Source organism: Mixophyes fleayi, chromosome 3 (genome assembly GCF_038048845.1).
Source record: "Mixophyes fleayi isolate aMixFle1 chromosome 3, aMixFle1.hap1, whole genome shotgun sequence".
Taxonomy (NCBI): Eukaryota; Metazoa; Chordata; class Amphibia; order Anura; family Limnodynastidae; genus Mixophyes; species Mixophyes fleayi.
The window spans coordinates 334,695,830-334,723,661 of NC_134404.1; the positions used below are offsets into that span (position 1 = coordinate 334,695,830).

Sequence of the window (27,832 nt, forward strand, 5' to 3'; positions counted from 1 at the left end):
TGTTAGCTGAAATGCCCATTTAAAGTATCCCCAGTGTCCAATGGCCAATTTTAGTACTAGTAGTAGATGTAACCCTGAGATGTAAACATTTACCATTGTTTTGCTCATCAGTGGCAGAAACTGACTATTGATTTATGCATAACAACTAGTCATTTACAATCCTAAAGAAAAGGTTCCAGGTAGTCTCATAAGTAGAAGATCCACTAGGGCAGGACTGGACAACCTGTGGATCTCCAGGAAGGGTGACACTAATCATCCCAGCATACTCTGACAGCTATCGGCTGGCAAAGCATTCTGGGGCTTGTAGTTTCTCAACACCTGGAGAGCCCCAGGTTGTCCAAGCCTCCGCCTGCTTCCTGCTAGCCTCCAGTGACAATACTTTTACATGTGTTTTCAATGGAGGGGTTCTATTTACTATCTTGGATTTTTGAAGATAGTACTAGGAGCATTTTACTAAAAATAAAAGACGCCAGGCACCCAACCACAGTCCCAATGCTGTGGGGACCTTGTATCATCAGATTGCAGTGTTTATTTGTAAAGTGACAACAGCAACTTCAGCAGGAGAATTGGTGGTTTATCTGCAAGGGGGAAGGCACATATGTAGTTATAGGTATCTGTGGGCTATATACAGGTCTTCATCACTGTAAATGGACCTACAGGGTAGAAACCATTACAAGAATTGAGCGTTTGGCTTTAGACAGATCCTTATTGCCTCTTGATCAACATAAAAGGACTGAATCACAGTTACTACATAAGTTCCTTGGTGAAATGCAAGTAGAAAATTGTCTGTGTGGTAACGTTGGGCCTGCGTTCCATCACCATCTTCTGCCATCAGTCTTTGGAATCAACAACGTTTTCCCCGATATCCTTATTTTTCTTTTACTCTTCTTGGCCTGAATTATTGCAGATCAAATGGAGTATTATTTTAGAAATAATTGAAATACACAGAAAATAAGAGTAATTGAGGAGAGTCCCCCCACCCACTATGATGCAATGCTTTCTTCATCCATCAGTGGGATTTCTACAAAAATAAAATAAATTTGGTTATTACTATAGGAATAAACTCTGGTGGTAATTATGTCACAATGATTCAACGACATCAAATTTTTTAAAAATACAAGATCTGAAATTAATTTCACACCAACTTCCACCAAGACAATGGAGAAGCAACTAGCTGTACTCAATAGTGAAACTGGTGTACGGTGGAAACTATAGACCTGATTCAGAATAGGCCACAATTTTGGGCTCCTAACGTAGGCATAAATCTACATCTTCAAAATTAACGTGTATTACATGTGTATTACATGTGTATTACATGTGTATTTTGAGTGCATATATCTGCATCAGTTTTCAGGCTTACTCCTGCTCCCCTTTTTACTTTCATTATTGTATCTACAGAATGATTTGTCATTTGGCATTTAGCACGTTTTATTATGTTAGTCTCTTTTACACTAACTTTTCGTGTTTTCTTAATCCTCCTCTGATTGGGTCTCTCTATATTTCTTATATACAGATTTCTTAGCATTTATGACAACTGCTACTTACTTGGAGAACAATGTCGGCTTTAGTGTCTACTAAAATAACTGGCACAAATTTCTGACGCATTTAATAAAATATTTTTTTTAGTTTATTCCACGGTTATCCACCTATCAATCCCCACCAGATTCACATAAATGGTTTCTCATTTGACTAATATCAGTCTTTCTAAAATCTGATTAAAAGTGTTCTTTTCATTATATTAAGGGGGCAGAGGGATCTAACATTTTTCTACTTTCCCCCTTTAGTTTAAATAGCCACTAACGGAACATCTGATCGCCTAGGAACCTTCGTTCTCTGAGTACCAGGACTTAAGCAGTCTCATTGGACAAATGTCCATCCATATTCTGCTATCAGGACTGACACATCTCTCTGAACTGCACCAAATATTTATCAAAAATTGATTAGCTCAAATGTTGAAAAATAAATTCCATTTATTAAAAAACATACAAAATATTTTAAAACCTCCATTCATTAAAAAAAAAAAAGCTTTATTCACTGAATAAAGAATGTTTAAATGCTATTATTCTGTTACTGTCATCCAAAGATAACCGAATAGGAATTTCTGCGGTACAAGTACTGCCGCGATACTTGTTGAATAGGCTTCCCCATGCAATGGAAAGCAGTGTAATCTCCGGCAGAAATCCTTTTCATGTATGGGGAGAAGTGAAGAAAATCCCCATCGCCCTAGGGTTTGTCGACCATGAATAAATCAGGCTCATAGAGTGTAACAATTTTCCAAGAGTCTAATAAGCTCACTGTGCAAATCTGAGAACTGCATACAAATCAGACAATCCTTATAGACAGTATCTATCAGAATGTTGCACAATATACAAGTAGCCATTGCTCTGCACTAATTCAGACATGCCTGCAATAACAATCATACTATCAGATAAAATTCCTATTGTTTCTAAACTACTAATGATTAAAAAACTACTCACTTCTCTTCTCATTACACTTTTGTTTCAGTTTCTACCTATAAAACCTAAGATTGGGCACATTTGTTAAATACAAATATTTTAATGTTAGCAACAAGGTATAAACAAGGTTAAAATTAATTACATTTATTTTGCTGACTTCCAAAAAATTGCTGCCATTAGACAGCAGCCTCAGGTTGCCTCATTAGAAGCACACCTCTGCAAAAGAAGGGCCTATTGTATTCCTTTTTGGCAGTGATGTCTGTAAGTGACTTAGAAGTTAGCAGGTCTAGAACCAACCCGCAGCCAAGAGAAGCGTTAGAATGTTCACTAAACATTAGAATGTTCACTAAACATTAGAATGTTCACTAAACATTAGAATGTTCACGACTCAACACTGGGATAGGAATGCTTTTGGACTGCATAGGGATTTGGAGGTGTTTTCGTTGCTCTATTTAGAGAGATTTATCCCTTTCATAGGTATGGATTAATGATGCCGATATGGAGTTAAAAGAATAAATGGAGACCTTCCATCCCAGGGGGACCAGCAGGGTTTTGGTAGATAATCTTTAAGATGTCTACAATCTTTCTGTTTTTTCCATTGGTAAGTTGGCCAGATGGGAGCTGATACTGCTGCTCGGAGCAAGACCAGACAGCAGGGTCAGAGTCCACCAAACACATAGGTGTTCAATTTGACCACACACAAAGACAAGATTCAGCCACTCGTACCCCAGGCTGAGCAGATGAATTACTTCTGGCATTACTGTGTCAATGAGCTTGGAAATTGCCTGCATACAGGTGTCGATAGTGGTTATCTACCACTTGTATTTACAGACATGCCCAATAACAAGTGGATTATAATTAGGCATCATACATAAGCAAACCAAGGGGGGTCCCTAGTGCCTGGAAACCCCCCTCCAAGCCTGGGGCACTGTACAATTGAGGTGGCTGAACCCTGCCCCCGCTTCACATGGCTCTGCTCGAAAAGAGAGAGCTGCGTGCACCTAACAGTAGTGCATGCAGCATTGCCCATGTATATTATGGGGATAGGAAGAGCTGGAGAGCAGCCAAGCCCTGTCTAAAATTATAGCCACGCCCCTATGCATGCTGGTCACGTCCACTGGTGGCGTGGTGTGGAAACCTCCCCTCTACAAATCCTGCACTTGCCCCTGTCATGGTTGAATAAGAACAGTTGTATATGGACATGTTCTTGAGTGACTATTGTTACAGCCAATGTTTTGTGCAAAACTTTGTACAGGGGACTGGCTCTTAGATAATTCTGGGAACTCTAAAATGTTAGTTTGACTAATAGTTCTGCTACTCGTTGTTCCATGGGGCCCCTGAGTAAGGGCTATGGAGGTATCTACATCAGCTTCGAGATTACTAGAATACTCATCCTCTACACCACTAAGAACAGCCTTCAAAACCTCTTGGTGGAGGCCAACACAGTTAGGAGGCTCAGGGTTTTAATTAATAATCTAAAATGTACTGGTTCAACAATGCAACACAACCATTAATCTCTTATGAACAGGGAACATATATAAAAAACGGAATTTGTAAATGTCTTCCTGAAGTATGGCCATAATATCTTTCCAACACTGGTTCCTGTGCAATGGTTTATTCAATTAACTAATACCATAGTGCAAGAAAACCACTATTGATAATTACCATCTGCAATGTCAATGCTTGGACTCGTAGATGCCGCCTCATTGTTCATGTTCTGAGCGCCCGGAGTTCTCATGTGCGTCATAGAAGAGGAATGTAAAGTATGAAGAAGATCAGAAGAATCCAAAAAGCTGTCCAAGTTCTCTGACTCCTCGCATAAACTGTCCGGGTGGGGGTCACCAGGATAAGCCGGAGGGTTGGACTCTTCGGTCTGAATCGGACCCCTCTGGCCAGCAGAGGACAAATAGCCAGGAGGGGTGACATTGACACTAGTGCTGACGGCTTCATCGTAGGAAGGTAACATGACCAGGACACCATCCACCACCACAAAGTCCGGCTCTGAAGAGCTGTCCTGTGGACTTCTGGAAGTGGAGAAGAAACATACTGTTAAGTCGATTAGTGTTCGAAGATATAAAATACTTCGCATAACACGGCGATTGGCTATCTGTGAATCCCTAGTTTACATTTGAGGCAGAATTGAATGTTGGAGATGCACAAATTGCAGATAACACCAACACTTCCTGGTGTGTAGCTAGAGTCGTTTCTGGTGGCTGCAGGGTACCCTAATGCTGAACCCATGGGGGAAAAGGAGCCCTTGTTTCTCAGTGGTACGTCATTCCCTTTAGCAGGTATTACTCGGGCTGTGTATGATAATGCCATCTGGCTTTGGTCCCTTGGGTGCCTGCTCCTTTGCTCAAAAATGTTGCATATAGAAATATGTCGCCCAAAGTCAACAAGTAGACGTGAACTAACTGTCAAGATTTCTTTTTGGCCATCAAAATCTTGTTCAGACCATCTCTGCCACCATAACTACTGCTGTTATTTGGGCACTTAATGTGCCCAAATAATGTAGTTTTCACTTTACTGTACTTTAATTGTGATGTCTTGTCTGTATATACAGTAGGCCAAATCAGGATTCGGTCCGTACTTGTGTAGAAAGTTAGATAGAAAGCTTATCTGCAACGAGCAGAGGAAACTTTTTGAATATATCCAGATACACTGAATTACGATGGGCTTATAAATGCCCTTTATCTGAGAAAATGGTCTGCAAATCCTTTATAGATTGTATGAAACAGAATTAAGGTGATAATAGCAGTGTGAGAGGCAACTGGCTAATACTTTGTCTACTTTCTGTGGGTGCAAGACAGAGCAGCCTCTTTAATGTTTACCCCCCTGACAATTCTACCCCCGTCTTGCTCCTGTCTCCTATTGGGCTTACTAAAAGTTCCCCACAATCCTTACAGCTGTATTATAGGAATGTTGATGGGAAATAATAATAATTAGGGCCTGGACACACAAGCCTTTTTTTTTTGCTTTGTTTTTCCTTTTTTATTTTTTTTTAATGTTTTGTTGTGTTTCTGATTTTCTTTTATTTTCTGCCTTTTAAAAAAAAAAAAGGCACAAGAAATTGAAACAGACGGCACAGGGGGAGACAAAAAACAGATCACAACAAATTAAAGCAATAGCCTGTGCTATACAGCAGACTAATGTGTACTTGGTCTCCGTATTTTCTGTGTGTCTCCCCTGAAAAGCATCTAAGTCCTATGTCCAGGCTCTAATAAAGGTTCCCTTTCTTTTTCTGGAAACAAACGAAGACACCAATGTGGTTCTATGACAAACAAAGACATCAACGCATCTGAACACCTAGAGACATAACGCGTGTGAGCAAAGAGACAACTTGTAGAGAAATGTGAAATAAAATTGAGTATAATAGCAATCGACACGACATTAAGTTGGCTCATCACCTGCTCCAAGATACTCCAACTGTGAGCATTAAGTTTGAGTATGGGCGACTTGGCGGCCGCAGCCAATGTTTGGGCCAAACTGTTTATGTTTTACTTTAAACGACTGAAATATCACCAGAATTGAGTTTTGTCCGCGCTGTCCTGGGATTGCCTTGCTCTGCGTTTTATCCATTGGGGAATGTAACAATAGAAACCGTGTAACAAGTAGAAACATTAAAAAGAAGACTTGTACCCACCTTGGCAGGAAATGCGTCTTAAACTTGGTCTGAAAACTCCTGGCGATAATGACCAAGAGAAGGACGAGGAGAACGCTGCTTGCGGTGAAGGCAACAATCTTCCATGTTGTCAACATTGTCTCCTGCGTGTTTGGCCAGGATTTCTCTGCTCAAACAAACAAAGGAAAGAGATAAATGTATAGCAAACAATGGCATTGAGATATGTCCTCATCATAACCCCAAATAAGTACATAGGCAAACCGAGGGGGGTTTCCTAGTGCCTGGAAACCCCCTCAAAGCATGAGGCACTGTATAATTGAGGTGGCTGGACCCTGCCCCCGCTTCACACGGCTCTGCTTGAAAAGGGAGAGCTGCGTGCACCTAACAGTAGTGCACGCAGCATTGCCCATGTATATTATGGGGATAGGAAGAGTTGGAGAGCAGCCAAGCACTGTCTAAAATTATAGCCACGCCCCCATGCATGCTGGTCACGCCCACTGGCGGTGTGGTGTGGAAACCCCCCCTACAAATCCTGCGTTTGCCCCTGAAGTAGTAAAGGTACGTACACAACATTCTGAGCTAAAATAGGGACCATCGATCCCTTTGGATAGTGCAATGAACCAAATGCATAACTCTGGCCTTATCTCATTATTTAACCGTTTCTCTTCCGGATGTGTGTGGCATTTTTGTTCATTTTCAAAAGCATGATACAGAACACTCCATACGTTATTGCTCTGAGCATGTTTGTCCTTACACTCGAGTCCTAAATGTAAAAATATATATATTTTAGGACAAATTCAACTGTCTCTTGTATTTCATTAAGAGCGAAATTTCACAGTTTTCTTAAAATTTTTAAATGTGTGACACAAATTAGATTAGGTGGTTAAAACTAACAAATCTTAAAAGGCTACACTTTCCTGAATAAGAATGGACGTATAGTTCTCACAACATCGGCGACCGTCACAAGGAAAGCCGCTATATGAAAAGCAGAATGTTACAAGTGCAGAATGGTAACCCTACAAACCCATACATTCAAGAAACTCAAGAGAATTCAAAAAATGACTTAGAACTTGCTACAATGCTATCTACTATGCTAAAAATGTAAATGAAAAAAATCTACTTTATTTGGAGATAAGCTAACAATTTATCTGTAACAAATAGAAAACGCATAAAATCTATAACAGCGCATTGTAGCGAGTGCTTAATTACCACAAGAATGTATACCATCAACTCAGACAAAATAGCACAAAATAAATGATACACAAAGGTGCCCGTATGTAAAATGGAATAGTCTCTTCTGGATGAGTGTCTTTGGCAAAAAAGGTGGCATTGGTGGCTTGGGTTTCACAATGTAAGCGACAGGACGGAACTGGGCGCATGTGGGAGCGTGCTGCAGGTGGCAGAATGCATGGGGTGCTTCAACTGGCAGCATTAGTAAGGCCGCCTCACTTTTACTTTGGGTGGTGAAAAGTGTTTTATGTCAGAGGGTGGCAATCTGCGGCTCTGCCGTTATTGTCCTTGGCCACCTAGAAGCGGTATTGCAAGAACGCATCTCTCACGTCACTGGCAGTACAAGGGTTAATAATAAAGCCAGTTGCATTCTCGGCCCACTAGATGTTATAGAATGTGATGTGGTCGATGATCCTCCTTTTATAGTACAGTCTCTGTTCCCTGCAGAAGGACTCACCTGTCTTGATACAGTACAGCGGAGACGTTGGGAACCACTCTCCGGACTGGCAGGTGAAGTACTTGTAGTCATTGGAAAGCATGTACCCGGGGTCACAGTAAAATTCAATCACAGTCCCGTGTATGTAACGCTCACAGGGTTGCGGGTGACAAATGTAATCTCCATGCGCCACCATCGGAGGAAGAGGACAAACTGGTGGAAAATACAGAAAAACAGAAACAAAAATAACAAATTTGATTTTATGTAGTAATAGAAACTGGACACAAAGTAACAGTCTCCGGTCGCCACTATAACGTCTTTCTGTTTGCGCCTAAACGCCAACTTCAGAATCACCGACATAAAAAGGAACCATGTGTGTTAAACAAATCTTCTCTAAAGCCCCTTTCAGCCACATATTATGGCCTGTTTGTAAACCATTTATTATTATTATTATTATTATTATTACCATTTATTAATATAGCGCCACTAATTCCACAGCGCTGTACAGAGAACTCACTCACATCAGTCCCTGCCCCATTGGAACTTACAGTCTAAATTCCCTAACACACACACACAGACACACTGACTAGGGTCAGTTTGTTAGCAGCCAATTAACCTACCAGTATGTTTTTGGAGTGTGGGAGGAAACCGAAGCACCCGTAGGAAACCCACGCAAACACGGGGAGAACATACAAACTCCACACAGGTAAGGCCATGGTCGGGAATTGAACTCATGACCCCAGTGCAGTAAGGCAGAAGTGCTAACCACTAAGCCACCGTTTGTTGATCTGTTGTAAATTACTATTTCCCCATGATTAAGGCAAATAGTAGCATCAGGGCTAATTAACAATAGGCTAAAGCAAGAGGTAACAAAGATATCGCCTGCTTTACCCAAACTAACACTCAGTACCGCAGTTCCTATAATCTTCTATGGGGACTGTGAACTGGAGTCAAGTTAGATTATGGAGCTTTACGGAGCTTGTAGGCAGCTGGTAACGCCGTATGTGTAACTGTTCACTGTTCAGTTATTGGCGCAGGTGCAGCTTAGGTCAGCTGGACGGACAGAATTAGAAACCTTTCACATTCTCATTGCAATTGTCTTCGCCAAAACAGGATCTGAAAATGTGTCTCTCATCGTTGCGATCAACGGTGATAAGAGAAGCTACTTTATAGGACAAAAACACACTTCTATATAAATAGGTCTCATAATCCTAAACAAAGTTATATGGAGATATCTTAAACGCTACATTAACACCTGATAACTAATCAACCCAGGTTATTACAACTGTACAATATGTATAGCACATGAGGTTATATTGCCAAGTCAAATATCAAAATGTATTGATATCCTTGTACTTATAGGAGTCAAAATAAAGACAGCGAGTCATAATTAGGAAAGGACAAAAAAACAACTTATTTTTGCTTCGCCCACGTATTGCGTCAGTACTTGTATCGCTGCTATACCAAACAAAACCAGTTTAAAAAAAAAAATCTGGAATAAGGCATTTTCAAAATATTTAAAAAAAAATACCTTTTTAACTTTTAAAATAAAATATATATTTGCACTTTAACTCATCGCTAAAGCAATAAGTTAACTTTTACCACTCCGGGCCAGTAGATTAAGCTAACTTATTAACTGATTAACTCATCATCATCATTTATTTATATAGCGCCACTAATTCCACAGCGCTCTACAGAGAACTCACTCACATCAGTCCCTGCCCCATTGGAGCTTACAGTCTAAATTCACACACTTTGATAGCAGCTAATTAACATACCAGTATGTTTTTGGAGTGTGGGAGGAAACCAGAGCAAACCCACGCGGAGAACATACAAACTCCACACAGATAAGGCCATGGTTGGGAATTGAACTCAACCCCAGTGCTGTGAGGCAGAAGTGCTAACCACTGAGCCACCGTGCTTGCTGATAAATTTGCGATAATAAGGGATTTTAAGGGGTGGCAAAGGGGCTCCTAATAACAAATATCCCTCAATGTTATAGGAATATTAGTCTACGTCTGCTTTTCCCATTTATTTTCCATTTGCAATAATATGGGCAGAATTAGTTAACCGGTGTTAAAGGCATTTTTACCATCAATTAATGAATTCAGCTCATATAATTGCAGTAAGGGAGGGAAACCAGCACAGTATAATTGCACTAGTCAGACAAATCCTTAATATTGTAGACACCACAGGGTGGGGGTGAGAATAAGGCACATAGGTGTCAAATTCTGATCCCTGAGATTTCGGTAGCGTGTTATACTGGCAAAATATGACATTAATTAACAGCACTCGGAGGTAAGGATTATCCTGACAGGTGCTGAATAATTCAATACATGCAGTGACTCTGTGTGATAATTACTCTGATGTCAATCTTTGCCTCCATTCGGCACATATAACACACTGCCGAAATCTCTGTTACAGAAGTTCCCTCCTATGGTCATGTCCTATAGGCACAATACGGCACACGGCTACTGTGTAAATCAGAAGTGTCCTCTGCTCTCCTCGCCCATGGGGTGACTTTGGCTAATGTCAGTTCTAGTCCAGCTGTTCTATTTAATATGAATCTGCACAGTTCACAGATAAGGGATGTTTTCGCAGTTTGCCACATTGCAGCGACAGAATGATGGGGGGGGGACGGAGTTTCCTATTTTTAGCTGAAGCTGTCAAGACTGCGGAACGGGACTCGATCACCCTTAAGCGTCAGCCTACGTAGCCTTATGAGAGCTAGCAATGGCTGTCCTACATACAAGGCAGAGCGCTGACCTTTCCGACAGCTCAGCTGGTATCACTTCTTTGCTTTAAAAGCATAAAAAAAGAAAATACTTTTAAAGGGAGACTGTAGTGTATAAAATCTACAGCAATAACAAACCGAAGATCTTGTATGTTTCATACAAAGTGATTTTACATCTCGCTGCATGTTGTTTTTTGCTTATTCATTGCAGATAGTAATATTATCGTCTGCCTATATGGTACATTTACAAAGCCTATACAATACTGTACATATGTAGATATATACTGTTAAGGGAAATATTTAATGTCAAACAATCATTTCCATTAAATATATTAGGTCCAAACATACATATTTATTGTCCAATCCAAAATTGTACCTGTAATCTTAAATTTAGAAGATTTATGACCCATCGTATTTTCCCCATGTTAGTTATTTCGCATTCATAAGAAATTATGTATCGCATCTATTTATTAACGTTCTTCAGCAGCTCCAATAGGAGCAGTCCCGCTAATGGCGACAACTTTAATTACAGGTTCCGATGGCCAGGCAGAATTTGCGATAGAGAGCAGCATGAAGCCAGCCAAGGAGGGATACAAAGGTCTTGTGGTGACTACAATGGCTGTTGGGGTCAAACTCCGAATTATGGAGCTTGTTAAATAGTGCGTGATCACGGTCCCCATAGACACCTATGGGGGCTGGATTTGCAGATGATGAAGCTGGAACCGTGGTCTTCTAATCATAAATAGCATTGTTACTAATTACTGCGGTAATCCCTCCCGAAAACTGCAGTTTTAACCTCCAGTTTTTGGAGGTTGATAAATAGGCACCTTCTGGCCTGCGAAGTAATATTTTTGAGGACGCTTGCTCCTGGTAACAGACACTCCTATGTAGCCCAATCCCCTTCCAATTCCATTTTGTGTTAATTTTAGTTTCCCTTGACGGCAGGTTATTTTCCCGTAAGGGCCTTTACTTCCCTGCAGGGGGGTGGGGATATGCAAAGATCATGCAAATTGCTTCTTTAAGCCCCACCCACCTAGAATGCAGAGAGGCCAGGGAAGTGATTGCAAGCACCATCTTATGCCTTGTCCTGCTCACCTGATGATTATAAGTATTTCATGGGTTACAAAAATAAAACAGAGACACGTCTCGGGCAAATAAAAGCTTTAATACAGATATTATTTAAAGCTGGAATTACCATTTAAGTGAAAGGTTAATTCCGGCTTGACATCTAGCAGTTAGAAAGTAAATAAAGGGCAGGGTGACATTGAGCAATGTGTATTTTGGAATATTTGCAACAGAACTTTTTCCGAAAAACATAATATGCACCCCTGTCTAAACTCTTTTAGTGCCATCGTAATATAATTTACACAGGTGCCTGTTCCATCGGAAGGCAGTAAGTAAATAGACACAAGGGGTAAGTGATCTGATAAGAGATTGTTATCCCCACAAATCCTCCAAGTGACAGACATTAAACACCAGCGCAGTGGTCTAATATAATGTAGGTTGGCTGTGTATGACGCCCAAGCTGCAGTCTGGTACTGCATGTTAAATCATGTCATACAACAAGAAAATACCAATAAAGAAATGTTTTATTATGAACCAAAACACGCCAAAAAAGTACACGCATTTCATATCCCTGTAAACGTTAGAGGTCACAAAGTAAAATGTGTTTTCATGACAAAAGACAAAAACAATGTATATGAGGCACTGGTGGATATAGATTATTCTCAGTTGATTAAAACGCTATATCCAATATATATCTGCAGCTCATGAAGTTGGCAATCTCTAGTACTGCCACAATTATATCAAACTAATAATAATAATAATAATAGCAGTATTTTAAATATATATATATGCACATACATATCTAATATATAAAAGCCTAGCGGCGTGTGTTAGTGTGTTTGTGTGTGTGTGAAAAAAACTACCGGGTGACAGAGTGCTCAAGCTGCAGCGCCACCTGCTGGGCAGAGTTATATACTACACTGACCTACTAAATTCTTAGCATTATCTAATATATAAAAGCCTAGCGGCGTGTGTGTGTGTGGCGATGAAGATGACAAGAACCTTTTTAACACCTTAAGTAGCTTGATTTGACTACAATGCATGAGTATCATGCACGGGTTAACTTGTATATATATATATATATATATATATATATATATATATATATATATATATATACTATTAATACATTTCTATCAATTTATGTCAGTGTTCCCTATTTCTTTATTTTTTCAATTTTGCTTTCATGAACTAATGTGATGAAAATAGCCTTCTAAAATGGAAGCTTGGACATGTTGCCCATAGCAACCATTCAGACTCTAGCTATCATTTATCTAGTGCATTCTAGAATCTGACTAGTTGCTATGGGCAACACCTCCACATTTCCTTTTTAGAAGGTTTAGCAAATCTACCCCAAAGTGAGGCAACGGGAAAAATAGTGTAGGTGTTATTGTGGCACAGACTCCTGGCAGAAAAAGTGATATAGTTCCCCAAATATATTTTCCTTCAAAAATAATCTGTTTGTCTATACTTTACATTTCCATCGTTAGGTCACATGCTAAGGGGAAATTTATATAATTGCAAGATTTTCCGAAAATAAATAAAGTGCTGCCAAAAAAAAGATCAGGAGATACTACCGGTAACGACATACGTTGGTGATTGCACGGAGTGCTGATTGGTGATCTTAAACCACACCAAGAACTGAAAAACACATTATAAATTACAAGTTTTTATTTGATATGAAATCATTTGGGGGATAAACATCCACTGTCTAATAACATTCATTAAACAAAAACAATTAAAAAATAATTGTTTCTGAACAAACGCCACCAATAAAACGTTTTTAGTATTTGAACTTGGTCGCAAACAGAAACTATATAGTTGGCTGTGTTTAAATTATCTCCAGCTTAGTAACAGAGAAGCTGGGGCTGTCTCCCGCGGCGTCTATCTCGCTGCTGGGCGCTAATGTGTGTCCAAGGGCTCCTCTGATAACAAGAAAACACTTCTTATCCTAATGCGATAACTTAGAGACCTGTGAAGTAGATGACAGGACACTTCTGCATGAAGGTGTTTGCCAATTACAAGAGCTGTTGACAGAATGCAAGACATGTGACTAATAAGCCTGTCTCGTACTCTGTGTGCCGCGCTAATGATCTTATAACTAATGGAAAATAAAATAATTGGGATAGGAATAAAGAATTTGAAATGCAGCCGAGTTAACCCTTGCCCTGTAAATGACTTCATTCAAGAGTTAGGTATTTGTGTATTAATGATCCTGTTTTCCAGATTGGGTTGGAAGTCTCTGGCTTAACGAAAAATTAACCAAACCACCACCCCATTTCGCTCTTTGTCTATCGCCCATTAAGGGGTGTTACTTCACAAACTCTGACCGCAAATCTGGATCTCTCTGATGTTATTGGCGGCTGTGAGGATGCGTGCTCTGTCTTGGCGGCTGCAATGGATGCTATCGCTCCTGTTTAGATATGACCGTGCAGACCAAACCGCCAAGCACCTTGGTATGAAAACTGTATTGGAGAGACGAAGAAGAGGGGGTCACGGGTTTGAAAGTCAAAGAAGAACACCAGCCCGCAATTACCTGTAAGAAATCAAAGCTCACGTCAAGTGAGATTTTGGCAGCAAACAGCCGACCAGCTCAGCTTTTCCGTAATTTGGAAAGACTTTGCAGACCGGTAAGTCTGTAGCGTGATGTCACCCTCTTCTAATCATGGTGCCGTGAGCTTGCAATCTTCTTTGCTGATATTGTGTCTTCCATCCAGGCTGTAGTCCCAACGGAAGCAGAGTTGGATGCATTTTATATAAAAGACACAGATGTAAAATGCGTCCAAAAAAAGCCGCAATTATGGGGATATGCTGGAGAAAGATACGCTTAAAGCGTATCATTTGCATTAAGCATATCATGCAATAGAGACACATTAGTCATCATCATTAACTTGATGATGAGGACTGCCATTTTAATGTGTTTAAAAAAAAATCTTCATAGCCTAGGCTGTAGCAGTAATTTCAGGGGGCCCAACAGTGTCTTCCCCTTCCCTTTAGGATGTAAGCTCTCAGGAGCAGGGCCCACTTTCCGTGTGTTCTCCTTCTACTATCCCATCATCCTCTGTGCCTTCAGGCTGCTTCCCTCGCCATCTCTTCCCTCGCCCTCTCTTCACTTGCCCTCTCTTCCTTCGCCCTCTCTTCCCCCGCCCTCTCTTCTCTCTTCCCTTGCCCTCTCTTCCCTCGCCCTCTCTTCCATCGCCCTCTCTTCCATCGCCCTCTCTTCCCCCGCCCTCTCTTCCCTCGCACTCTCTTCCCTCGCCCTCTCTTCCCCCGCCCTCTCTTCCATCGCCCTCTCTTTCATCACCCTCTCTTCCATCGCCCTCTCTTCCCTCGCCCTCTCTTCCCTCGCCCTCTCTTCCCTTGCCCCCTCTTCCATCGCCCTCTCTTCCCTCGCCCTCTCTTCCATCGCCCTCTCTTCCATCGCCCTCTCTTCCCTCACCCTCTCTTCCCTCGCCCTCTCTTCCCCCGCCCTCTCTTCCCTCGCACTCTCTTCCTTCGCCCTCTCTTCCCTCGCCCTCTCTTCCCTTGCCCTCTCTTTACTTGCCCTCTCTTCCCCCGCCCTCTCTTCCCTCGCACTCTCTTCCCTCGCCCTCTCTTCCCCCGCTCTCTCTTCCCTCGCCCTCTCTTCCATCGCCCTCTCTTCCCTCACCCAGGCCTAGTTCACGTTAGACATTACCATCACTCTCACTCACTGTCCTGTCATTAATTTGATCTTCATTACCAATTATCTGTGAGTAATCTGTTAAATAGTAAATGTCTGCTCTTCATATAATAAGGTTTAGTTAATACATGTATTATGGATCATTGCTGTCTGTATATTGTATACTACTGTAAATTTCATGTTTGGTGCTGCAGACCTTTTGTGGCGCTTTATAAATAAAACACAATAATAATAAATATAATCCCCACTAAAAAGCCGCTACCTCTTCTTTCTTTCAGCTTTCTACTCATTAGAAAAAAAAACCCAAAAAACTATGCACGTAGACGCTAAACTGCCTGTCCCATCGAAATTGCCGCTACTATCCTAGGATATGAGTGCTAGCACTGGTAGTACTTTTGCATGGGGACACGTTTTTTTCAAAAAAGCACTTGCAAGGTCCGTTCTGATGATGCCAAGTATCTTGCATCAAGGGTCAAGCACCTGCAACAGTTATACCTCCTAAAAGACATGTCTGTGGCTGCCTCGACCTCTACGTATGTACATGAACATGCAGGGCCGGTGCTAGGGTCCATGGCGCCCTAGGCAAAATCGGCGCCCTCTCCCCCCCCCCCCCCGCAAAAATCGGCGCCCTCTCCCCCCCACGCAAAAATCGGCGCCCTCCTCCCTCCTCCCCCCGTCTTTTCTTACCATGTCTCACCACCGCCGCCTCTCTGCTCCGTCTCCTCCCCTCCACTCACTGACACTAGTGAGTGGAGGGGAGGAGACGGAGCAGAGAGGCGGCGGTGGTGAGCAATAGCCTCTTCCCCCCCCTCCCCATGCATCTGAATGCTGTGCGGCGGCCGTGACAGGTATGGTCAGCGGTCGCCGCACAGTTTTAAAATTAATTTCCAGTTCTGTGGCGCCCTCCAGGCGCCCGGCGCCCTAGGCAAGTGCCTAACCTTGCCTAATGGGAGCGCTGGGCCTGTGAACATGTCTTTACTATACTTGCTTTATACTAAAACACTGCTTCCTTTCCTCGTTCCACCTCTGTGAGTGTAAGATGCGCCTGAGGCTGCATAGGGTGTACAGAATGCAATGCAGTATCTAAAACAAAAATGCACTTACGTCTTAACTCTACATATGGCCCAATGTCGCTATGTTTTCAGGCCTGAGAATGTGGGTTATCTGTCGTCTTGACTAGCTCTGGTCCACTGGATATAGAAGACATTATTGGAATTACCTAGCTTAGCATCCTACCTCTTGTGTTCTGGACCTAGCCCTAACACACATTCTAATAGGGTATACTGAATTGGTCCACCAAAATAGTACAACACTCTTTGCAGGCAGGCATTTCTCCTGAACCACAAAAGGAAGCAGTTTTCAGACCTCTTCTATAAAAATCTGCTTTAGGCCCAAACTGCTGACTAACTATAGACCGGTATCAAACCTCTTCCAGATAAAGTTATAGAGAAAGTGGTTTCCAACTGGAAACCAGTCTGTCAACATATTAATGATCCATTCCAGCCAGGATTCAGGAAACAATATAGTCCTGAAACAGCCCTGGCACATGCACTTAATGATCTTCTGGTGGCAAGGACAGAGGCGATTGTTCGACATTAATCCTCCGTGACCTATCTGCAGCATTTGATACCATGGACCTTGGGATCCTAATAGAGCGCCTTAAGAATTTCTGTGAACTGGATGGCACATCCTTTAGTTGGTTCAAATTGTTTTTCACTGACAAGCCATAGAGAATACACTTATCTGCACCAATGCCCCTTTCACCCATTCCTCAGCGCTCTATCCTATCTCCCATGCTATTTACAGTATATTACCATTGGGTGAAATAATCAGACGTCATGGCCTGTATTACCACTACGTTGCAGATAATGTTTAGTTGTACCTGTCCTTTGCTCTAGGTACTAAGAACCCAATATCAATCCTCAATGGCTGAGCTCCTGGAGTGGATGTGGAATCTCAAGGTTAAATCACAAGACTGTAACATCTGAATCGCCCAGATGATCTTCCTCCCCTCATACATGTTCTCATGCTTGGACTACTGCAACATACTCTACCTGGATCTCCCAGGAAAAGAATTGCACCTCTTGCAGCTGATGCAAAATGCAGCAACCAAGCTGTTAACCAACCAGCCCCGTCTTACGATTTAGACGTGGTGTCCACTGCAATTCAAGGCTGTTGCCGAGGGTCTGGGGAGGAGCGGAGCTTCTCAGAAGTGCTTTAAATGCCCTGATGTCGTGGCCACCTTGATTGTACCGCGGCCAAGCTCCTAATGCAACACAACAACACAACACAACAAGATGTTCATTTGCTAGTGGCGTAGCCATGTCCCGATTTGGAATTTTTAATTGGTGGGAGGTATGCAAATCTGTTTCAAAATTGGCTTATTGACATTCAAAGCACTACATAACCATAACTCCCTTTGATGCGCCGATGAAGCGCTACTAACAGTACCGAGACTCTCCTATACTTTATACTCTTTGTAAAAAATCTGCACCGCTCAGTCCCAGAGGTCTCCTCTCTAGAAATCTTCAAAAACAGACTCAATACTAACCTGTTTACTCAAGCATTTCATTAATGCACCTATTTCATCATATCCAATACATAGCTCTATTTTCTGTTAATCCTATTAACCTTTTATAAGTTCATTCTGTATCATGTATTTTTATTCGGTAAATGAAAAGTGCTTTGAGTCCTGTTGGGACAAAAGCTCTATATAAATAAAAGTATTAATTATTATAACTATTATTAATAAGATGTGTATCAATTCTTAATTGATGCGTAAGTCCAAATGCATATTCATGGATGTACAAAATGCTTTTGCAGTATATTAATTTAGTGCCTGGAAAGGAATAGTTAACTATACCGGATCTAGGGGCAACACTTGAGAGTGTGAGGAGAGTAGAGGTTCTCCCCATGTGCAGGGCGACCCTAACCAATAGCAGAGGTTACTGGACTGTTTTTCATTTTGACAATGCACCGCCCCGTGAGGAGGGGACATCCTGAAAATAAGGTTAAAAACAGAACATATAGATGTACAAGAGGTTAGAGGGAATTTAGTGCATTGTTTATTCACGGCTAGGTCTGCCTGCAAACTTGCCTACACCCTAGGAATGTTCGGGTGGTTCTTCCGGAACCCCTGGGAGAGCATCCACCATCCTGCATATTGCCCACATCCTAGGGCAGATGGGGAGCTCTTGATGATAGTATTGTTGCATTGCACTCGAGGGACGGTGCGAAATTACTCAAATTGCTGAGCCATGCGCCTTCAAGTTGGCAAGTATGAACCAGATGCATATGGATAATTATTACTTGCATATTGTAAACATTTATTAATGGGCTGAGCTATTGATGAATCATTTAAATGTATTTATTTTATATGTTAGCAGTGGGGGGCAGTTTGGGCATTGGACAGTTGTGATGGTGGGCGTACGGAGCAATGCAGAAATAATAACCTGGGTGGACAAAAATGATAAGACAGAGTTAAAAAAAAATATCTAAATCTTCTGACAGGTCCACTATATATTGGGCAGGCTCCAAAGTTGGCATATTGGGTTGTTCATCTGATAATACTAAACTGACTCATGGCAGCGTACCAACCTATGCTTTAATATATCAAGACTTTAATACACAGGCCATGTAAAACAAAAAGACAATACATAAAAGCATATTTCCTTGGTGTGCAGTAAATAATTTGGACACAAGACAGCTGGCATATCAGAACCTGGGAATATTTTATTGGTGCTGTGCCCAGGCGACTCTGGGCCTGTAAACAGGAGTGGCATTCTGTACTCTGTGTAATGCCGGTTTATCAGACGAGAGGCATCTGCTAACAGCATCTGCATGTTTGCCACAAAGGAGGGGAGGCTATTAAAAGGCTGGGGCTCAACCGGAGGTGATGTCCTTGTGCTGAGAGCCCCCTACCTCTGCCAAATCCACTTACTACCCTTGCCAAATGGGCATTTGCCAGAGGTTAGCATCAGGCTGGAAAGTCAGCACAGAAACGCTCCTGTTTGTAAGGGAAAAAGGGAACATCGCTAAGCCAAAAATTTTAGTGCGTTGGCCAAAGATTTTAGTGTGTGTAAGGGACACGCTTCAATAGGAAAACAGGCAGCTGGTATCCACAATAACACAGATGTATCTCCTCGCTCTGTTAGACCAGCACCGTCGAGATGAGTTTAGAAAAAAGTAAGGAGATGAAACATTTGCTTGTAAATGTTAACAGCACGTTACAAAAGCAATATAACAGATCCAGTGACAAAGAACCAATCATGGGATGTTGGAGAAAACACTTTGCCACAGATTGATCCCATCCCGCGGAGATGTCTTCCGTAAGTTCCATGCGAGTCTATTATCGTATTTCGCTTACAATGGCGTTTCATCGAGGTTGGAGCTTCTTATCTATATGCAAATTATGTAGGGTGGCAATGAATTGGGTAACTTTAGATGTAATGTATTAAAGAGAAATGCCAGCTAGAAGCATTTATTTTATGATATCCGTCCCTCCGGCAGATTGAAGGTTCCATTTCTTCGTATAGTACGAATATCAAGATGTGATTTTTGGTTACCATGAAAGTTTTATTCTCTAGAAATTGTTCTAGAAATTATTCTCTAGAAATTGCTCTAGCCTCATAAAATAATGTGCCCCTCTAGCCTCCTGGACGTGTGTTCTCTGAAGAGGCCCTTGGGGTAGCTGGGGCATCAGAAGGGGGCATGTACAGGGCCATCTTTTCCATTGGGCACGATGGGCAGCTGCCCGGGGGCCCCACGGGCAAGGGGGCTCCATAGGCACGGCTCTTAATGAGAATAAATAATCCTGCAAAAGAAAAAAACCTGCAAATAAAACCTTCTGAGCAATTACATCTATCTATCTCTATCTATCTATATCTATATCTGTATCTGTATACATCTATATATCTATATCTATATCTAGGGGCCCCGGTGCACTGCTTTGCCTGGGGGCCCATAATGTTGTTAAGATGGCCCTGGGCATGTAGCAGCTGTACCCCTGTAGTTCTGCCACTGGTTGAACCCCATTCACTGCTCTATAACTGAGAGTCTAAAGAGGATGATGTTTTAGGGAGGAGTATGAAATTACATTGGTCAGAATTTCGTTGAGCTCTGTTGAAACTGGGCTGACAATTTAACCACTAAATGCACAATTCCAGCACGACAGACACTACAAATTAGTGGGAGGTTTTGACAGTGTTAAAGTCATTTAATTTTAGTATATCATATCAATATCAAAAGGCCAGTTTCTTCCCAATTATTATTGCTTGCCACCACATAGCAACTGTGTTATTATTTACACATAATAAGTAATGTTGTTACACATAGGAAATGTTTGTAAAATGTTTGCTGTAGTTAACTATGTATTAAGTGTAAGATTTGCAGATAAAGTATGTTAAAAATAAGATCAAGTAGCCGGAGGCTGAGGGCATATGTTTGATAACAAACTGTCGCATAGTGAGACAATGGTGACTCTTTGACCTATTGCGTGTAGAGTTCTAGTGAGGTGCTGACCCCTTAACCAATCACCTATGACCTTACCATTATCCTTGTGTGCACTGTATAAAACACACTGTGTTCAATACACAGTGAGTATTTTGGATTGAAGTTTCATGATAGTACTAGCTGTGCGCCTGCGTCTGTACTGCTGGCACTTTTGAATCTACCTTGTGTAACGGACTTACCTGATCCCCGCCGCTCCGTCCGGAAGCCGCACTTCCGCATCCAGGAACACGTGACCGCACCCGGAGGCGGTCACATGACCTCAACCTAGAGGCGGGGATTTTGAATCCCTGTCAGGATAAAAACCTCACTCTGACACTCGCTGAGTGTCAGAGCAACACTTACCTGTTCCTGGCTCCTGCTCTTCGTGGATTGCTGTGTCTTCCAGTCTCCAGTGTCTTCCTGTGTGCTGATCTCTGCCTGCTTGACTACCCTGGCTCTCCTATCCCTGTGTACCGACCCGGCTTGCTGACCATTCTTCTGTTCTTGTGACCCGTGTACCGAACCTGGCTTGTTGACTCCGAGTTGCCTTCTGATTCTGCCTGACTCCATTCCTGTGTACCGAACCGGCTTGTCTGACTCCGCTACCTCCGCTCCACCCCGCTGTACTACATCTTGGGGCGAACCTGAGGACCGCAACCTGCGACTCCTGGCAGTGAAGCCCACCCCGCCTTGCGGCGGTTCTTGGCGAACACCGGGGAGATCGTTAGACTCCGCACCTCAGGTAAGCCAGCGCTAATCAAGATTAGTAGTAGAAGTATCCAGAATCCGTTATACCTTGGTAGCGAATAAATACTTTTGTGCTTTGGAACCACCTCATTTGGATGGGATAATCTATAAATATACTTTTAATAACAGTAGCAGGATTTGGCGTTTACATGATACATCCCTTTGAAAATACCTCTCAGACACTAACCTAAATTCTAAGGGACTTGTGACTGAATGGAGACAGACAGTGGGATGTTATTACTGTAGAGGCTTTTCTGAACATGGCACTGAAACCTCATCAAATGCAGAAAATCAAAGTAAAACATACTACTAATCTGGCTGCCCCAGATCAATTACATGAACTTTCTTGCCGTCCTTAAGAAGTCTTTCTGACAATAGCACTGTGAGTTTAACGTTTTGTTGGGATGATCCCTAAATTAGGAGACCTTAAGACTGGTCGCCTAGGGATCTCCGTAGACACACGGCTGATCTTATTCTATTGTCTGCTGCCACAGACCGTGTAAGGATAAATCCATGTCTGTGATAGCACTAAAAGCCCTTCTTGATAATAATAAATCAGGAAAGCTATAAATTGACACAACAGAATCAGGAAAGACAGTCAGACAACTGTAATTACTGTGGTTAGCACAACCACTGGACTGAAGGCTGCAAACAGGAACAGACAGAATTGGCTGCTAAAAACAAAAGTTCAACAAGATTAGATGAGCCCTGGAGGTAGTGAATATAATAACATTGTTTACTTTCCTTTTACAACATAATAATCAAGGTTTAATGCAGTGGATACCAAACTTTCTCAGTTCGAGGCACCCTTAGGGTCTCTATAATTTTTTCAAGGCACCCCTAAGCCAAAATAATTACCAAGTAGTCCCCCACCTTGCTTACCACCGGCCCTGGCCACAACACTCCTGTGAGATCGCCGTGGCACCCCAGGGAGCCACGGCGCACAGTTTGGGAACCACTGAGTAAATGAGTGATGTGTTTTGCAAATGATTCTACCGTTACATTCTTATTAGACATTGTATTGTCAAATAGGAATATTGCTGGAATCCTGCAAAATTTGTACTAGTCACTAACAACTTTCCTTTTTTGCCTTCTGGAAATGGATAAAAAGTCACATCACGCTCCCTCTGATGCTAACCTGTGCTTCCATTTCCATTCACCCTGGATCTATACTTTATCAATACATGGTAACTTTCAAATCTTCTCCCTGGGGGAGTAATCATGTGACAGGGGGTAGGAGGAGGCGTCACCATAGCCCCGCCCCCACTATAAAATGCCATCATTCATATAAAATGATGGCATTGAATAGCAGGGTGGGGTTTAATGACATAATTAACCCCCGCCATTCAATGCCGTGAATTTCGGCAAATCCGGGAGGTTTGCCTACTCTTGCGTTAATTTTAGGTTAATTTGGTTAAAATTGAGGGCTAGGAGGGGTGGCAGTTTTCCTTCTCACCCCAGAAGCTAACATTTTAAGTTACGGCTCTGAATATTTGCACTGATTGTAGATATGCTTCAGGTGTCCCCCCTTTGATGTTGGCACATTATGGCAAGGAATCCTCCTGTCCATAGAGACACCTATTAAACATGCAGATTTAATTGTTCAGCTCTTCAATACTGTATTATTGCCCTCTTTAGTTGGTGTTGTTAAATGCCAGGGATACACTAAAATACAGATTATGTTTCAAAAAGATGCTACAAATTGTAGCCTCAAATAAAGAAAAATGGAGTATTATTGATAATAGCTGAAATTATGTGACCTAGTTTCCGAACAACGTGTTACCTTACTAAGGGCACATGTTCTGCTTCACGGTTGTGACAATGATTTAGTAGAATCTCTGTGAACTTGTTCTATCTGTCCACAACACAATGTGCTCCCCACCTCTATCACCCATTGTAGAACTTGAAATGTTTTATATTCAGCAGCCACCTAGCATTGGATATAAATACATATAGTGGACCATTCATTAGGTGGGAAGAAGTTTACCCTACTATGGAAATATTGCTTAAATATTTTATATCCCACCTGACAATTCCAAGTACCTAAATAGTGACCAAGTGACCACATGAGTTTGTGGGGAAAACTTATGAAGGACCTAGAGGAGGATGTGAATATTACGAGAAACTTACACTGCCCAGTCCTCAAATCTTGAGTAAAGGATTGACCAAAACAACAAAACACAAGTAGTATAAAAGATGTGAGGAAACTGTAATGGCCAAAGGCTAGTGTCAAGGACCACCAGAATAAGACCCTATGAGATCATAATAACAACCTAGAGGTTTTCCACTTTAGATTTAAGGGGACAACTATGTATCATGTGTCAATTAGCCTGCTACATTATTGTTAATGACTCATAATAATATAAACATAATATCTGGTGACTGGATCCTTGTCCAAATGTCCAGTCCAGTATTCACCTCTCCAAGCCTTTTGGGAAGGTCACTTCCAAGTGTTACTCATAACCAGCACAGCAATACAACTGAAATGCTACTAGACCAGGATGAGAAACAGACAAGTTCAGACCAGGATAAGTGACAAGTGTTCTGGGCAACAACTATGGAAATTCACCCGGGAATGTAGGGCTTGGGTCATTAGGGAACGTAACTGCCGCTTTTTTTGCGTATCATCCACCAAATCCTTCTGTGCGTGCTCAAAACTGGACGATACTCAACAGAACGGAGCCAGGTTCAAGTCATCTTTGAGTGAAAACGACACTTGATACAGCCTACGATTTCAGGGGAAGGAACGGGGTGGGGATTGGGGGGATGCAAGTAGGCAATGTACATTAAGGGGCAGCCACATCCAAGTCAGACATGGGCGCACACAGAAGTATGCTGGTTTTCTGCCACCATTAACATTTATATGACCTGTTCTGTTTGCTGCCTCCTGGTGGTACATGTCTCTGATGTTCAGCTTCTTCACATCCTGACTATCAGTTCCACTCAATCCAATTGGAGTTGTAAGAATTTGCATTGACTTTTGTACTGATTCAAATGATTGTATGGCTGACAGTTCTGAGGGACTCTGGGTCTGTCTCAAAATACTTTGGATTCTCTGCATTTTGTTATACTGCTGATAAATGCACTGTGACATTAAACTGTACATCGTCTGCTGATTTGGGTCAATCTCCTAGTCTGATATTGGGACTTTCTGTAACCTGCATTTCTACCTGTTGATAGCAGAGCAATCTGATAAATCTGCATATGATATGGAACCTAATAAATCTGCATATGATTCGGAACCTGGTAGTCTGCATCTGATACTCTGCATCTCATACCTCGTAATTTCTGCTGCTAACAATTACCCTGTGATGTAATTGGCCTGTTCTTGTTACTAGGGAGTAGTTAAGCACTGGTGGAAGAGCCTGAGCTCTAAGTACACTGTCACCAACAGGTGAGGGTCAGTGGAGATGATCTCTAACTTCTAAGACAACCGACAAACACAAAGAGGTGATACAGAGTTGCAATTGCAATATAGATATAGTAATCTTGTGAGGCATCATATGTCAATGTATAGTTTGCTACTTCTGTAGGTTTGCGAATATGGATAGATACACGTTAAATACATCTGACTGTATTTAGAGTTGCATTGCACATAGACACATTTTAACTGAATATATTGACAATACAAATGCGCAAGTTCGTAGTAGGTAGAACTTGCACCTACTTTGTGTAGGTTCTAAAAACATACTCATATAAAAAATGCAAGTCACACTCATCATCATCATCATCATTTATTTATATAGCGCCACTAATTGCGCAGCGCTGTACAAAGACCTCACTCACATCAGTCCCTGCCCAATAGAGCTTACAGTCCAAATTCCGTAACATACCCAGACAGACTAGGGTTAATTTGATAGCAGCCAATTAACCTACTATTATATTTTTGGAGTGTTAGAGGAAACCGGATGACCCAGAGGAAACCCAGGCAAACACGGGGAGAACATACACACTCCACACAGATAAGGCCATGACCCCAGTGCTGTGAGGCAGAAGTGCTAACCACTAAGCCACCGATCTAACCCTACATATGTGCACAGCTAAGGGGTCGTGGTTAACTTGTATCTTTAAGCCCTTACTGTACTGCACTTGCACCTGAATCCCATGGCCCGATTCTCTAGTGCAACAACCCTCTAGTGCAGGGTTTCCCAAACCCAGTCCTCAGGGCTCCCCAACAGTGCAGGTTTTCCATATCTCCTTGCTGTAGCACAGGTGTAGTCATTACTGACTGACACATTGTAACAGATCCACAGGTGGTCCTAATTATGTCACATGTGATCCAGAAAACCTGCACTGTTGGGGAGCCCTGAGGACTGGGTTTGGGAAACCCTGCTCTAGTGTTTGATATGTTCAGCTCACTGAAAAGTTGTGTGCCAAATTTTACAAGACAGACAAGACAGCTTTAGACTGCTCCACGGTCTTTCTCAGGCTAGCTGTGCAGGAGAGACCACAGGGTGTGTGAAATATTTAAGGTACTTCTTAAGGTTCTCTATTAAATAACTCTACCTGACCTTGTGTGAATTACACATATTTTATGGATCCATAGTTGGAAGAAAAAAAATATTGGGATATATTTTGTCCGTGGCAATAATTGTGTAAAAGGAATCATGAGCAAAATCATGTTAAAGTGCAACCAACACATTGCAAATATGTAAAATTGCCCTGGTCATGAAGGAATGAAACAGCTCTGGCCTTGAAGGGGTTAATTGCAGACAAACCTGACGGTCCTGTACCTGGTAATAGACCCTCCACACTGAACTGGACAGATGGAGCAGATGTGAAGCAATTGGCTTAAACATCATCGGGTAATTACATTGTTCATTTCGCTTATAATATAGATTGATTCTGCCAAGCTCGTCTATGTGAGGGTGGTAACTTGGGAGGTTTCAGATGATGGCTTTTACAGATGGTACATTGAATGGCAAGACGCTAATATGTATAATTATATTATATTATTTATGTTACTAATAATACCGAGATGAGTATGTACATTACAGACCCGGTGAGTCACTGAGACCACTGCCGTAATAGTATTTGGAGAAGGTGTTTTCATAATAGAATAATTTGAGTGCGTCACATTGCTGAGAAATAGATATTAATATGATGGAGCTTTTTGGGTTTGGATTGCCTGACGTGAGGCAAAACAGCAGAGTTGCCAAAAGGACCGTGATCAGCTATCTTTCTGCTGGATGACAACGTTTGGGCAGCACGATGGCTTAGTGGTTAACACTTCTGCCTCACAGCACTGGGGTCATGAGTTTGATTCCCGACCATGGCCTTATCTGTGTGGAGTTTGTATGTTCTCCCCGTGGTTGCGTGAGTTTCCTCCGGGTGCTCCGGTTTCCTCCCACACTCCAAAAACATACTAGTAGGTTAATTGGCTGCTATTAAATTGCCCTTAGTCTCTCTCAGTCTGTGTGTGTGTTAGAGGATTTAGATTGTAAGCTCTAATGGGGCAGGGACTGATGTGAGTGAGTTCTCTGTACAGCGCTGCAGAATTAGTGGCGCTATATAAATAAATGGCGATTATGATGAAGCTGACCAAAGACCTTGGGCTATTTTCCCTCTTTTAAACAGATTGTCCACCTCTTTTGAAGGCATCTTCTAATCCAACATGGATATAATAAATAAGGTTATCTGATCTAAATTATATTAGCTGTTGATCTTGTCTGAAATTATTCCTGTGGTTTAAGAACTCAAATGGACAAGTTACTGTAACTGGACCAAATTTGGATAAGCATCTCTATCGCCTCTAGACAGTATTTTACTATAGTGAACTGACACTTCCGAAGATTGGAATCTACTCAAATAACAGTGAGTTGTCTTTGTGCACAGACCAATACGTTGCTTTATTATTTGAGCAAACTGTAGCCCTATCCTTGAGTGGTTTACAAACCCTCCGTGGTCTGTAAAGTTCTTAGGACAATCTGAAGGTGACTTTAACTCCTCTTGGCGAAAAGCCCTGAGCTGCCAAAACTATAAGGACATTTGAGAAGACTCTTTCGGACATTAACGGTATTGTCAAAACAAGCAGAACTTTTGGTGAATTAGGAGACTCACCATTAAGTCATTAAGGAGAGCAAAGCATAAAAAAAGCAGTAACTTTGCACCTGGGCAAAACTATGTTGCATTGGAGGGTGGGGACAGATTTATATTTGGGGTAGGACATGTCCTAAGTCAACTTTAAATTTCAGTGTGAAAGTAAAGCCATCAAGTAATTGTTTGCTACATGAAAAAAACATCCAGTATTTAATTTATGTGCAAAATAATAAACTAATTTACACCCCTTGCATTGTAACATGGTTTGTCCCAGAGAACATTTACTCCTTTTTTTGCCTTACTTTGCTTATTGACTCAGGCCCTATAAGTCAATGTTTGCCAATTAATTCCC

The 27,832-nt window shown here is 41.8% G+C and overlaps 1 protein-coding gene across 5 annotated transcripts in view; it reads right to left on the reverse strand.

Annotated features, from left to right (window-relative positions):
• Positions 1-506: 506 nt before the first annotated feature.
• SUSD4 (sushi domain containing 4) overlaps positions 507-27,832 on the reverse strand; it is a 192,383-nt gene continuing 165,057 nt past the window's right edge. For 4 of the 5 annotated variants that reach the window (XM_075204309.1, XM_075204308.1, XM_075204311.1 and 1 more), the window contains 4 exons: positions 7,766-7,957; positions 6,100-6,244; positions 4,122-4,480; positions 507-1,021 (listed from right to left, as the gene is read on the reverse strand). In XM_075204309.1, the coding sequence (XP_075060410.1) occupies positions 984-1,021; positions 4,122-4,480; positions 6,100-6,244; positions 7,766-7,957 (734 nt within the window). In that variant the 3' untranslated portion in view covers positions 507-983. The remainder of the gene's footprint in view (positions 1,022-4,121; positions 4,481-6,099; positions 6,245-7,765; positions 7,958-27,832) is intronic. The other variant, XM_075204310.1, reaches the window with a different exon arrangement.